This window comes from Acinonyx jubatus, chromosome E1 (assembly GCF_027475565.1).
Source record: "Acinonyx jubatus isolate Ajub_Pintada_27869175 chromosome E1, VMU_Ajub_asm_v1.0, whole genome shotgun sequence".
NCBI lineage: Eukaryota > Metazoa > Chordata > Mammalia > Carnivora > Felidae > Acinonyx > Acinonyx jubatus.
In genome coordinates, this window is record NC_069397.1 from 10,961,070 (window position 1) to 10,975,517 (window position 14,448).

Sequence of the window (14,448 nt, forward strand, 5' to 3'; positions counted from 1 at the left end):
CCACAGTGGGCTTTCTGCTTGGGCTTTCTGCTGTCTGTGCAGAGCCAACTGTCCCTCTTTTTCTCTGCCCCTCCCCCACTTGTTCTCTCTCTCTCTCTCTCTCTCTCTCTCTCTGTCTCTCTCAAAAATAAATAAAAATTTATTAAAAGCCACCGTGTGGGGCGGGGACGGTGCAGCAGCAGATGGCTGGCTGTCTTTGTGGGGCGACTGCACTCCTGTTGTTGTGTATGGTTAAAATTCTCCATGATACGAGGTAAAAATCCATCAGTGAATCAGTCAATAAACCAGACCACATCGGTCTGCAGAGGACCGTCCCGGGGCTCCCACCACTCAGGGCACTCGCCACTGCAGAGTGAGGTGGCCAGCACCCAGCGTCTCCCCAGCCTCCCCATCCTCTGCAGCCACCACGCCCGGGTCATCTCCCCAACACATACCCACCTCAGCCACTGGCACTGGCTGACCCCCACACTCTCCTCCCCCAGATCTTGGGCTCCCTTCTCCCTCTTCAGGTCTCAGAGGCCCGGCTCACTCACCAACCCCTCACAGTTGGGAGTTCCAGGGGGGACCACTTGGGGTGGCCGGGGCACTGTCACCAGCTCAGTCCGGCGCATAGGGTGTGCCTTCCAACCTCCCAGATGGCGCGCGGTCCCACCCTTCCCTGTTTCCTAGATGGCCGGCTCAGGCCCATCCCCCCAGCCCGTCCCCCTGGCCTCACCATCTCGAAGGAACGTGTCAGCGAAGTAGAGGCAGCGAACAACACCCGAGAGGGAGTCGTCGGCAGAGCGGGGCTCAATGCGGCGCTGCACGGGGGTCATCTCCACGTCATGGGGGCAGGCCTGCTCGGCCAGCTGCGCATTGGCCTCCTGCAACTGGAGGGGCACAGCCTCCAGAACTCCGCCTCCCCAACCCCCTCTGCTCCCATACAGCCTGGTGCCGACATCCCAGCACCTTCCCCGGCTCATCCTGATCAGCAGGGCGGGCGGGGGTGGGGGTGGGGTGGGGGGTGGGAGGGGGACGGGGGATGGGAGGGGGGCCCAGGGGCCGGGGCTACTGAAGGGAACAGACACTTGGCTCTCGGAGCTGAGGCTCCACTGCTGTGCCTGGCCCCAGCAGGCAGAGAGGTGGCATCCGGGCAGCGCAGCCCCGCCTCACCTTGCTGTTGGCATTAGCGGCCCGCTTCTTGCCCGAGACTCGGCTTTTGCGGATGCGCCGGAAAGACTGGCGCAGAGACTTCTTGAGCGACTTCACCCGGGACAGCGGCCCTTCCATGGCCAGGGAGTCGTTGGGGTGCAGGGTGCACCTGGGGGCAGGCAGGTGCCAGCTGTGCCACGGAGCGGACTCCTGGAGAAGCCGCCGCGCTCCTGCCGGCCCCGTGGCTCAGGAAGCCGGAGCCCCTCTGCCCCTCGAACCCAGCAGCCGGGGGCGCTTAACACTCTACCAGCAGCACTTTTCATAAGGACAGAGCTGCCAGCGGGGAAGGCGGCTTTAAGGTCGCCCTACCTGCACCATGTCAGATCTCAGACGGGGAAACTGAGGCCCAGACAGGTGTGGGGAGACACCAAAGGTCTCACAGGAGGCTGGGGCCAGGTGCAAGTACAGCACCGGGCCCGCCCGCTCACCGGGCCCGCCACACACACACCTGGCCAGCACAGGGCTCTTGCGCTGGTAGTCGAAGAGGCCAAAGCCATGACTGGTACCGAAGGCCACGAGGCTCCACTCGGCATGGAGCGTGACAGCGGTGACAGCAGCTGGTGGCAGGCACTGAACCAGCACTCGGGGCTGGAAGCCAGCGGGCCACGGCAGTGGCCCTGTGCGCGGACTCAGCCGCTCGTGGCCCTTCCACGTGAAGCCCTCTCGGTCCTGGAGGAGGTCCACACTGGCCACGCTGACCGCCTGTTCTGATGGCACATCACTTAGCTCCAGCACCAGCACCTGAAAACACAGCCATGGCAGGGTGGGGGAGGGGTCAGTGTGGAGGACAGGACTACCCGGGCCCCACCTGAGCCTGCAAAGCCACCGTTAGGCCAGTCCCAGTACTGTCTCTCGTTTATCTGCTTAACAAGCACTCACTGAAAGCCTAGTGTATACCAGGGCCTTCACTGAGCACTGGGGAACACAATGGTGACCAAGACCAGCTGGTCCTTGCCTTCCAGGAGCACAATATCCCACCCCTGCAAGTCTCTCTCCCTTTAGCAATGAGCATACATTGAGCACCTTCTGCATACTGCACGAGTGACAGGGGAACAGCAGTCACCAAGACCCACTGGCCTTTGGAGCAAAGCACCCCCCACTAGCCGGTCTCTCATTTAACGGTAATTACCCACTGAGCCCCATATACCGTGTTGAGTGCTGGGGCACGGCAGCGACCCAGACCTGCTGGTCCCCACTCTCAGTGCCCACCGAACACCCGTGCTCCCGCCCCTGGTGTGGTTCCCGGTGGCCAGAGCTTGGACTCCAGGCCTCCTAGAGGTTCCACCTCCCTGGCTGGCCTCACTGCAGCCAGCCCCACCTGCAGCCCCATTCCCATCTCCGGGCTTTTGCCCATGTGCGTCCCCCACCACTCCACTAGACCCTCTAGGTCAGGCCCACCTCCTCCAGAAAGCCCTCTGAGACCCCAAGCCTGGGGCACCTCCGCCTTACCTGGCCTGCAGTGCCAGCCACCACCATCTGGGCTGTGTACTTGCAGAGCGCCACCTTCTGCACGCCGAGCCGAGGATCGTCGCTGTAGGGGTCAAAGCAGCCCACCTGCGGGGCGGGATGGAGCGATGACATGGGGCAGAGCTGGGACCCGGCTCCCCAGGGCCGGGGCAGGGCCTACCTTGCGAAAGGGCGGCCAGTCATCCTCAGTGGCCTGGGCCAGGCTGTCAGCGTGCTCGCAGTCTGTCTGGAAGAGGCCAGCTGTGCTGAGCTTGTAGAGCGGCCGCAAGGCCACACCAGATGCATCCCAGAAGCGCACGGTGCCGTCCTCGTGGCTGTAGGGAAGGCAACATCAGGCCCACCCCGGGTCCCCGTGCACCACCCCCATCCTGCTCATCCAGTGACCACGCGCTAACCACCTACTACATATGCCAAGCACTGACCAGACTCCCACTGCACACAGCAAACAGGAGGCATCTACTATATAGAGCAAACACATCTTGAGTGCCTACAGTATGCCAGACCACACGCACCGGGGCCCCTCAAACTGAGTGAGAAGGTATGGAAATAATCACCAGTGTGACGAGCAGGAGATGACAGAGGAGATAATGCAGGGAACAGAGGACTACGGGCGCATCCAGAAAAAGCGATCGGGAGTTAGCCACAGAGCAGAAGGATCATGAGGCATGAGGCAGCCATATAGGCAGAGCAGCAGGAAGCCTGGGGAGGCTGGGAGGAAGCAGGGAGGGGAAGCGGGGGGGGGGGGGGGGGCAGGAGCAGACAAATCTGGGGTGCAGCCTCAGGACACAGCTGCAGAGCCCACGTCAGGGACCTTTGGGCGGTGGTGGGAGCCCAGAGCCAGGGCGAGAAAAGGTGTGTGAGTCTCTGGGGCTGGTTGGGATACCTCCAAAAGCTCTGAAAGCCATGATTAGGAGCTCTCAAGCAGGATAGGGGACACTGGAGTCAGAGGCCTGAGGGTCCCAGCACAGGCAGGGGCAGGGCAGGAAGTTGGGGCCTGAGTCACTGGGCACGTCAGCGCCCGCCAGGCCCAGACTGGGCTCTCTAGCACCTGCCCTGGGCAGATGAGCGTGGGCCAGCCCAGATTTTCCGGTCCCAGGGCAGGCCGGGTGGGTGGAGCTCAATTCTAGACCAAAAGGCAGGGCAGGGCGGGGCCTTTAACCAGGGCCTAGGGAGGCTTCATCCCAATCCACCCTGCAGGAGAGGGGAATGGCCTGGTCCCACCAGGGCTGGGGCCTGAGTCACCAGGCAGGTCAGTACCCACCAGCCCAGGATGGGCTCTCCTGAACCTGCATGGGCCGCACCACGCTCCATTTGCCCAAATACACACGCGTACACACACACATACACACACGCACACGTCACACCTGTGCTTGGCCATGGAACACATGTGTCTGCCTACCCAGTCAGCAGTAGCCCCCGCTGTGATGGCTCCTGGGCCAGGTTCCGGCCCCCGGTGATGGGCCAGCTCTGGGAGAGGGAGGCAGAGATGTGGAAGCGGAAGGTCAGGACAAACACCTTCTCTCCTCACCTTCAGCATGGCACCCGGGGCCCAAGCTGCCTGAATTCCCCGTGTACACCTGCCACATCCCCACCTCCGGGCCTATGCCTGCAACACCCTCCCTCCCCATGTCCCCGCCCCTGCAGGAGGCCCTGGGCACACACCGAGGCGCTGGAGGCAGGCTGGGGGCTCTGCTGCTCGCCGGCGCTCACAATGCGGGCCCACAGCTTGGCGGGGACGTTGGCGACGTGTGCCGAGCAGGTGATAGCAGATGAGTGCAGCGGGGCCAGGTAGGGGGCAGGCACAGCAGGCCAGCCAGGCGTTTGCAGGTCGAGCACCACCAGCTCCTCTTCGAGCAACACAGCCAGGGCCTGGGGCTCGTCGAACTCTGCGGGGCGAGGGCTGGGTGAGCAGAGCCACAGGGCGGGGGGGGGGCACAGGGCATGGGGTGGGGAGGGCAGGGCACACACCGTCCTCGGGCCGTGTGCTGTGCACCGTGAAGAAGTCGATGATGCGGGAGGTGAAGTCCAGCGTCACCAGAGTCTCAGCCCGGAGCACACTCACACAGTGGCGGTCACCGTAGCTGGCGCGGGGCATGCCTCCACTAAAGATGATAAAGTGGTCCCTGCACGGCAGGCGGGGAGCCACGTGAGCCACCCAGACCCCAAGTGCACACTGCCCGACCCAGGGAGAGCGCTGCAGGACATCCCTGTGCCCCAGAGCCCACCCTCCTCCCCCCTGCAGACACAGCCCCCAACCCACATCTGAGAACCAGCTCCCCACCTACCCAGATGCACAGTTTCGCCACAGAATCTTGTTAATGGCTTTGCAGGGGAAGGGGCCTGGAGGGGTGGGACAGTGTCGGGCTCATTCGCTCACAGGGACCAGAAGGGCCCCAGGTCACATTTCTCCAAGCTTCTCCCGTTCCTGCTCTGCCTCCATCATCCTGGCCTCACAGCTGCTTCCTGACCCCGAAGGGAAGGCCCACTGCCCAACCGTGCCCCCCAGCAACCTCACCTTCGAGGACGTGGCTCGGCATGGCATCTCACACAAGGCCTCCTGGGTACCCCCACCAAGGCCGGGCAGCCCCAAGTGCCTGAGCTCGGGGTCCCCAGTCAACCCCATGCTCAGGTGGCAGGGCTGCCCTCAGCCTCCCCGGCACTCACCGTAGGGCGTGGTGGCTACCGTGGGCTGTGTCACGGGGGAGCCGCCGGCACCCGCAGACCAGACAGCGTAGCTGCCGTCACTGTGCGAGCTGACCAGCGTGTTGCCGCTGCGCTCCCAGCACAGGCTCTCCAGCTGCTGCAGGGGGGTCGGGGGGGGGCAGTGTGAGCAGGGCCCTAAGCAGAGGGCCCCGGCTGCAGGTGCCGGCCTCCCTCACACACCTGGTTCCCCAGGAAGACACGGTCCGCGCACTGCGCCGCCCTGTTCCAGATGACCAGCAGGCCCCGGCTGTAGCCGATGAGGATCTTGGTGGGGTCCCGCAGGTGTCCTTGGAGTGACTCCACGGGGCCCAGCGCCTTCCCACACCGGTAGTCATCTGGCACGCTGCAGAGGGGCGCAGGTGAGCCGGCAGGAGCACCACCCGGGCGTGGAGAGGCTGCTGGGAGGTCCGCCTGCCTCTTACCTTCGAAGAACGTCGTCCGGGGCAAGAGTCTGCCCCTCGAGCAGCGTCAAGGTGGGCACGTCCAGGAAGAAGACGCTGCCACCCTCGGTGCCCAGGGCCGCCAGGTCACCGGCTGCCAACAGCAAGACCACCGTGACACGGGCGAGGCTGAGCGGGCCACTGCAAGGGATGAGGGGAGTGGGTGAGGGCGCAAACCCGTCCGCCCGCGGAGGAGTGGTGTGGAGGGGGCTGGGCTGCTACCGGCAGCTCATTATGGACCCTCTGCGCTCATAGAGGCCGGATTATCGAGTGGGCTGGCTGGCGCACTGGGAAGGCGAAGGTGGTGGCTGCGGGCATCACAATTAGCTCACTCAATTATTCATCAGGATGTTGGGAAGGAGAGGGATAAAAATAGGCTCCTCAGGTCTTGGAGACGGGCTCCCGACCCCTCCCCCTCACTAGGAAGGAAGGTAGGAACCAGGCCAGTGCCTGGGCCAGGACCAAGGGCTCTAGGACACACACAACCCTCCTGAGCCTCACCCAGGAACCCTGTCGCCAGCCTCAAGATGTCTCCCTGACTTTGCAGGAGGGCCCCAGATTGGACCTGGCCTGCAGAGGATGGGAGACCCCAGAAGTCCACCCCCGTGTGAGGGTGTCACCCAGCCCCCAGAAGGAGTAGGACAACTCTGTTTCAGCAGAGCCAGACCGAGAGGCCCCTTACACTCTCACTGGGGGTCTAGGCCCACTCCACTGACCCCTGGAGCATCCCGCTGGCACCTCATACAGCCTGGGACAATGCTCCTTGCCCCCCAACTGCCCTTTCACCCATGTACATTATCACCCATTGCCCCCTCCAAACTGTTAAAGGCCCCAGCGGTCCCCAGAGCATGGACACTACCTGCTCACCTCAGACTTGGCCAGAGCCCCCTATTTCACACCTGCAAAATCCACAGGGCACATCTCTCCGGGCCCCGGGCCCAGCCCCAGGTACCCTGCCACCCCGTACCCTAGCTTGAGGGAGGCTTCCTACCCCCACAGCACCTTTGCAAGGCTGGCTTCCACAACCTTCCCCGGGCTCCCCCTCCCACCCCCTGCGCCCGGCAGCTGGTCCCCAGCCAAGTCCTCCGGTACCTGGCACAGTCAAAGCCCGGCCGACTGGGTGGCTGGAAGCTGAGTGCTTCCTCCAGGTGGGCGCAGCCATTGTGGTGGACGATCTCCCAGAGATGCAGGCTGCTGTCGTCCAACAGGGTCAGGAGGCGGCCCTGGTGGATGAGCAGAGACCAAGACTGGGCTGGCCTGGGATGGGGAGGGCATGGGGGCCACGGGAGCCAGTGAGGGTGGAGGCTCACCTGGCCAGGCAGGAAGTGCATCTGGGTAACAGTGGCCGTGTCTCGGTGTAGGCCGGTAAACTCCACGCCAGGTGCACCGTAGCTGAGAGCACAGGTCAAGGGCAGAAGCAGATACGGGAGATCCTCCTTTCTGAGAACGATTCCAACGGGCCCCAACCAGGCCTGCCTATCCAGAAGCCCTCCAAGGTCCAGATGGGACCCCTCCCTGAAGAAGCACTGTCCTATCCCCCCAAGATATCCCCAGGCTCAGCGTGCAGGCTCCACTCTGCTCCTGCAAGTCAGTTACTTCCTCATCCGTAAAAGGGGCTAGTGAGTCCCACTCCCACCTTGTAGGGCTGATGCAGGGCAAGTGAGAATAAAGACATACCCAACACAATTGGCCCAGGCCCGGCAGGCAGCCAGGGTTCTGCCCTGTGTTAGCCGTGTGCGTGTGTCTGTGTACATAAGAGCTGGGCCCCCCAGGTTTGGATCATACAGGCAGAGACGCCAGGCCAAGCCTGGGCACGGAAGTCTGGAGCAGAGGAGAGTCCAGGCTGCCTCTTCCCACAGCTCCAGGCCAACCTCCGGCTATGGGCAAGGAAACCAACCTCCCTCTGGGGCACGCAGCCAGCAGCCCCCACTGTGACCAGGGAGAGGCCTCAGCCTGCCCATTTCACAGACAATCCGCAGAGGCTTAGACTGGGTGACCCGCTTCAAGTGTCTGGTGTCAGTGCCAGAGTCACAGCGACACCAGTCGGGCAGGGCCCAGGGGGCCCCAGGAGGGAGGGTTAGGGAGGGGTCAGCGTTGCCCAGCAACAACGCAGGAGCCGGTTGCTTTGGAGCTAGAGTTGGGATTCCCTGCAGGAGCCAGGAGAACACAGAAGAGGGGACAAAAGAGAGGGCAGGAGCGCTGGGCGGGAACCAGGGTTGCCAAGGAGACGGGCCACCCTTGAGGGGGAGGGGTGGCTTCTGTGGCCAGCCTCAGTTTCCCGACCCAGGGCTGGGAGCTAGGGTAGACTGGGGGAAGGACTGAGGGGACAGAGGAGGGCCCCAGCTTCCTCCGGGGATGTCTCCTCGCCAGTACATCAGGTTCTTTGTGAGCGGGAGGAGCCTGTGCGTGAGACCACGGAGAGACAGCTCAAGTGGCCAACAGAGTCGCGTGGAGCAGGGCACTGAGAAGAAGAAAGGGCTTCGGGACCACAATATACCTGTGAGGCAGGCCAGCACCACAAGGAGTGGGAGCTGGCCAGGAAGTGCATGCCCCCTCCAGGGCAGGTGGGGACTTGGGGGCACGGGGTCCAGGCACTGCCCCCTCCCCACCCCCTTCCCTGCCCCACCAGTGCCTCGGGGGCCCACGGGAGAGGAGGGGCATCCTGGCCCAGCCACACTCCCTGGAGAAGGCAAACTCACAGACCACAGGCCCAGACGCCCACCCCTGTCTGGCCACCCAGCCCTGGGGTGGGAAGACCCCCATCCCCCACCCTGCCTCCTTCCAGGCACTGACTCATCTTCTGCCAACCAGTGTCCCCAACGAGGGTACTGAGAGCCAGAGGGTCCCAAGAGGAAGGGTGAGGGTGGGCACCCCTCACCGAGCCGCCTCCAGCCAGACCCCACACCTCTGTCTCCCCACCCAAGGGGCTTCCCCGAGGGCAGTGGGGGTGGGGTTCTCCATGGCAGGCAAGGAGCATTCAGCTGCCTGCTTGCCCCCACCCCACCCCCACCCTGCGCTTGCAGGAAAATGCCCGCTTTGTGCGGCTCACACGGCCCATTGTGCAGCCGCCAGCATCCAGGTGGGGGCCGCGCCGCGCTCACCATGCTGAGCCTGGCACTGCCCCCAGCCCCTTGGCCGAACACACGTGTCTTCACATTGGCATACGTGTGTGCCCAGTCACCAGGGCAAGGCCCACTGTGTAACCCTGGCCCACTCAACACCTTTGCTGGGTACCGTGCGTGGTTAGCCTCCTGGCCTGGTGTCCCCAGTCAATTAATTGCTGGAACGACGCTAGGGTCGCCTAGGTAACTGGCTGGCTGAAATGCAGCGATGGACAGCTGTGACCACTGCAAGCAGACCCCATCCCCACCCCCCCCCCCCCAACCATCTCCGCAAGGAAGAGTCTCAGGGCAGAAGCCACACCACCAACCTCCGCCAGGATCGAGGTGCCTACTGCGGCCTCCCAGGCCAGCCCCCCTGCCCCCCCACCCGGCCCAAGGAGCCCACATACAGGGAGCTGCAATCAGGAGCTTCCGAAGGGCCCTGAAGGCCTCAGTTCCCAAAGGATACATCTTGACGGCCCCAGACCTGGTGCCGATGGCCATGATGCGAAGCTCCGGGTCAAAGGCCAGGGCGCTGGGCTGGTTGGGGAAGCCATGCTCCACGGTCTGCGGGGGAGGGGAGGGCAGTGGCATTGGCACAGGCACAGGCACGGTCGCCCCTGGCCCACCTGAGTCCCACCCCAAGGCAGCCTCCAGACTATGGCAGCTGCAGAGCAGGACTGGAGCTGGTCCGTCTGAGCTCTGTGCCTCAGTGTCCTCAACTCTGAAACAGGTGTTCGCGTGTCCCGTCCACACCGCAGAGGCCCTCCCCCTGCCAAGCCCCTGTCTTTCTCAATACCCGTGTCCGGCCCGCTGTGTGCAGGGCTCTGGCAACAGAGAGAAACAGGACCAACGGGGTGCAGGCACAAAAGTCAACCCTACCTGTCCCCCAGAGCAGGGTTCTGCATCCCACTTTTAGCGGTGAGCCGCCATGCTGTCCGTAGTCTCATATGATGTCCCTGGCACTCCCCACAGGCCCCACATGGAGATCGGAGGGCAACACCCAAGATCAGCTAGGTGGAGGCTCTTGACCCTCCCCCTCCCCCAGGGCCACTCCTCTTGGCAGGGCCAGTCCCCCCCCCCCCCCCCCCCCCCCCCGCACAGACCCCTGCCCACCAGGTTCTCGATCCTTCCTTCCACCCACTCGTGCTTTCCTCGGTTTTCCCACATCCACCAAGGAGCTCCTACTCATCCCCAGAGGCCCGGCTGGAGGGGCCCCCACCCACTGTCCTCAACACCCATGTGGGACACCGCATGTGGGTCCAGGTATCTCCTGACCACTGCCTCAGCAAGACACACATTTCAGAAGAAACCCTGGTCCCCAGGCCTGTAGCCCCGGCCTCCACCAATCCAGACAGGGACTGAGCCCTTTATGCAGCCTGCATGGGCTCAGGCTAGTCACAGTCCTCCCCAAGCCTCAGTTTCCCATCTGGGCACGAGGGGCAGTGCGCCCAACCTGAGGACAGAACAGTCCGTTTAGCTGGGGGGTAGAGGGGAGTGCTTCCCTTCCCGCCCCCACGCTAGCATCACCACACGTTTGCTAGATCTGACCATCTGACCGTGTCTAGCCAGTCCCCACCCTCTGCTCAGGACCCTCTCCAAGCTCCCACCTCACCACCTGACCCCTCCCTGTCCTCTTCTTCCCACTCTCCCCCAGCTCACTTGACTCCAGGCCCAATGGCTTTCTGCTCTCCTCCAATTTACTAGGCAGACTCCTGCCTCAGGACCTTTGCATCTACTGTCCCTCTGCCTGGAACGTGCTTCACCCAGCACTGCCCAAAGAGGGGTCCTTCCCACCATTCAGGTCTCAGATCGGGAGTCAACTCCTCAGAGCCCTCCCTAAGCCACCCTGCTCTAGCAGCCTCCCTGTCCCCACACTCCACACCCTCAGCCTACTTTATCTACAGCACTGGCTGTTATCCAAGCTACTGCACGTTTTACTCTTTTGCTTTGGCTTTTCACTGTCTCCCCCACAAGTACATGAGCATCCTGAGTGAAGAGGCACTTGTCCCTTCTGGTCACTGTGGTGTCCCCCATACCTAGAAGGGGGCCCTGCACACAGTAGGAGCTCAGTATCTGTTAAACTGACATAGAGTGGACATCCCACAGGCACCTTGTGGGCAGGGCGGGGATTTGGAGGTGAGACTGAGTCCAAAGTCCAGGCTTGCTTCTGACTCCCCTGCCATCGCTTGGGAATGTGGGACCTATTTATTCTCTAGTGATCACCTACCACCTCCTCTTGTGACCAAGCCCCTTGCCCCAAACCACACCCCTCCCGCCAATGCTGCCCACTCAGAATGGGGCCTCACTCTCCTTAGCAGGGAGCCCTCGGCTTCCACCAACCCAGGGCCAGCCAAGCGGAGCCAAGCCTCTCCACCACCTCTCCTCTTCACACCCGACTCAAGGAAGTGACACCTTAACACGTTCTCTCGCCTCCCAGGGCTTCGCCCTCATAGCCACCCAGCATAGGAAGGGGGCCATCTGGGAGACCCTGGGCACCAGCCTCCCCTCTGGGCCCCTCAGGCCCCTGGCAAGTGCTCAGCTGCCAAGTCTGAAGGTCCTGGCAGCCTCCCCATCACCAGGAAACCTTGCCTGCCCTGAGAGACATTCCCACCTCAGCCACTGCAGGTCCAGTCACCCCAGAGCGTTCTCCTGGACGAGAGTGTCCTTGAGTCTGGCCCAGGACCACAGCAGTCCCTCCAAAAATCCCTGCCCCTCAAGGCTAAAGTCAAATCCTGTCGACAAGGGGACACAAGGACAAAGTGCCCCAACTCGCTCTGTGACTTTGACAAGTCAGACGTCACCCCTCTCTGAACCTCGATTTTCTCACCTGTGTGACGGGGATAACAACTCTAATCCCCAAGAGCAGTGAAGGGCTGTGCATCAGAGGTTTGGAGTAAAACTGAGGCCAGAAGCAACACCCCAGGAGAAATTAACAAGGCAAAGGTTGGGGCCTGGATCTACCACACATCAGAACAAGGGTGGGAGGAGGTGGGGGCTCCAGGCAGCCCCTTTCCCATGGCCCCTCTTGCCCTACCTGGGAAAAGAAAGGAAGGAGCAACCTTCCACCCCCTCACCTCCACCTTGGCTCAAAGGCAGGTCAGCTGGCCCATGTGATACAGGGAGCCAGAGCCCACAACCAGGTGGCTCCATTTCACAGCAAGGGAAACTGAGGCCCCACACACTGAAGGGTAGTTGAGTACAAAGCCAGGCATCTTCCTTGGAGTCCCCAGCAGCACAGGGCAGGTCAGAGCCCCACAAGGCAGAGCCTAGGGCCTTGGGGGAAGGAAGGAGAGGAACATGGAAGGGATTTCCCAGCCCCACCCCCAACATCTGCCTCTCCTCCTCACCCCTCCCCACTGGCCTGGGTGCAAAAGAAAAACAAACTGGGGCCCTGGGCTGCCCTCAGGGCTAAGCAGGGGCTCCGAGAGCCCCCAAAGGAAGAGAAATAAAGAGACAGAGGGTGAGAGTCGGAGTGAGAGTTCTAGCAACTGCACAGGGACATATGCAGGCAGAGACACACGCAAGAAAAGACCGGCAAAGACTCACAGATGCAGAGACAGAGAGATGAAGGGAGACAGAGAAGAGGTACCCAGAGATACACAGGGACAGAGGTAGAGACACCCCCCACTCCCCGGACACACAGGCATAGGCTGAGGATAGGGAGGTGATCACAGGCAGAGACAGGGACAGAGACCCAGAGACAGGCAAAGAATCGTACAGAGACAGAGACACACAGACCCAGGTAGACAGAGACCTACAGAGACCTGCAGAGCCAGGGCCAGTGAGGCCCACAGAGACCCGGACAAGCTGACTCGGAAAGTCAGCGAGAGACCCAGACCCACCCAGAGTCCGAGAGTGGAGCAGGGAAAGAGGCGAGAAGCGGGGCCCGAAGAGGGGCGCGCGTCCCGGCCCCCGCGCCCCGCCCCAGCTGGGCGCCCCCTCCCCCCGAGCCCGACGTGGCTCCGGCCCCCGGGCCCCCGGCTTGGGCCCCCGGCCCGCCCCCTCCTGCCCAGCCCGAACCGCCGCCACCGCCGCCGCACCTTGTTGAAGGCGAAGAGCTCCTGCTTGAGCTTCTCGCGCTGCGGGTCGGCGCCCTGCCGCCGGAACCGAAACTTCATCATCTTGCGTCCGGCTGCCGGCGCCGCGCCCGCCGCCGCCGCCGCCGCCGCCGCCCGCAGGATGCGCCGCGCGGCCCCGCCGGTCCTGAGGCGCGGGCGGGGCGCCAGGCGGCCCGGGCGCGGGCGCGCGGGGCGGGGCCTGCACGGAGGCGGGCGCAGAGCGCAACCGATGTGCTGCCCGACCAATAGGTGTGCCCATACGCCGCCCGCCCCGCCCCTGCGGGCTAGACAATGGGGGAAGACTGGGCCCCCGGGTTCGGCAGGGCTCGCGAAGGTACTCTCGCCGAGCATGCGCTGCGGTGTGGGGCCTGCCGGGACTTGTAGTCCTTGAGCCAGGCCTCCTGCGTGGGCGGCTGGGGACGAGCTTTGGAGGGGGCCGGCTAGTGTTCCCGAACTTGGAGGAGGCGTTTTCCTTCCTCCAACGAGGAGCGACGTGTTTACTCGGGGTGATGAGGCAGACCCGTCCCGAAAGCCAGGAGAGTTCTGACTGGGGCAATTCCCTGACCCCCGCAGCCTCAGTTTCCCCATCTACGCTATGGTCTAGTGATTGCCAAGTTATATTTACAGTTTCACGGGACACCGCTTTGTACCCCAGTGGGCCAGAACACCTCCCCCACCATGCTTTTACCCTGGCTGGGTGGTCAGTCAGGAATGCCCTCCTCAGCGCCTAGCCCCTGGGGAACTCCTACACATCCTTCAGCATCCAAACTCCAAGGCTACGTGTGGCAGCACCGGATCCTTAGGAGGGCCATCAGGTAAAGACAGGGGCAGGTAAGTAAGAGGCCCTTCCTCAGGAAGTGACATTTGGGACGATCCTGAGATTGGATTTGGGCTGTTCCGAGATGGGGGAAGGGCCTCCCCTGCTCAGGGAACAGTGTATAAACAAAGCTGCACCCCGCCTCCACTCTCAGAGGGACAATCGGCCTGTCCCCACCCACCTTCCAGGCCGCCTTTTCTCATCTGGACGATGGCCTCAAGGCTGAACCTTTCCTTCCAAGGCTGAGGATCATAGGCTGCCCGGGGCTCAGGGCTGGGCAGAACGGAGGAGTTCCCAGAAGCCCCGGTGGGGCAGGTGGACCCGGCCCCAACCCCAGCAGCCTGACTTTTGACCCTGAGGTAGCTGCCAAGCAACAGGGGCCTGGCCATCTCCCCGCCCCCCCCCCCCCCCCCGCACCGCTCCCCCGCCCGCCCACGCCCTTGGGGCTGCATCTGGAAGAGGAGCTGGTGGGGGAGCAGCGAGGTGATCAGAACAACCAATCTTAGGAGCACCTACTCTGGTAGGCACTATTCCCAAGCCTTTCCTAGTTTCAAATGACTTCATACTCTCAACTTACGGGTGAGGGCGGAGGAAGCCGTATCCCCCACTTTACAGTTGAGGAAGCTAAGATAGATGGGCAAAGGCCAGGGGAGAGCTTTGACCCGAGC

At 63.1% G+C, this 14,448-nt stretch overlaps 1 protein-coding gene across 2 annotated transcripts in view; it reads right to left on the reverse strand.

Annotated features, from left to right (window-relative positions):
• LLGL1 (LLGL scribble cell polarity complex component 1) overlaps nt 1–13,116 on the reverse strand; it is an 18,019-nt gene extending 4,903 nt beyond the window's left edge. The window contains exons 1-16 of one of the 2 annotated variants that reach the window (XM_027047575.2): nt 12,946–13,116; nt 9,372–9,469; nt 7,112–7,193; nt 6,894–7,024; nt 5,784–5,942; nt 5,542–5,704; nt 5,323–5,458; nt 4,944–4,998; nt 4,627–4,781; nt 4,321–4,544; nt 4,058–4,125; nt 2,819–2,972; nt 2,641–2,745; nt 1,640–1,932; nt 1,153–1,300; nt 716–869 (exon numbers count right to left, since the gene is read on the reverse strand). In XM_027047575.2, coding sequence (XP_026903376.2) covers nt 716–869; nt 1,153–1,300; nt 1,640–1,932; nt 2,641–2,745; nt 2,819–2,972; nt 4,058–4,125; nt 4,321–4,544; nt 4,627–4,781; nt 4,944–4,998; nt 5,323–5,458; nt 5,542–5,704; nt 5,784–5,942; nt 6,894–7,024; nt 7,112–7,193; nt 9,372–9,469; nt 12,946–13,026 — 2,206 coding nt within the window. In that variant the 5' untranslated portion in view covers nt 13,027–13,116. Of the gene's footprint in view, nt 1–715; nt 870–1,152; nt 1,301–1,639; nt 1,933–2,640; nt 2,746–2,818; nt 2,973–4,057; nt 4,126–4,320; nt 4,545–4,626; nt 4,782–4,943; nt 4,999–5,322; nt 5,459–5,541; nt 5,705–5,783; nt 5,943–6,893; nt 7,025–7,111; nt 7,194–9,371; nt 9,470–9,784; nt 9,928–12,945 lie in introns of those variants that run through there. The other variant, XM_027047577.2, reaches the window with a different exon arrangement.
• Between the last annotated feature and the right edge of the window lie 1,332 nt (nt 13,117–14,448).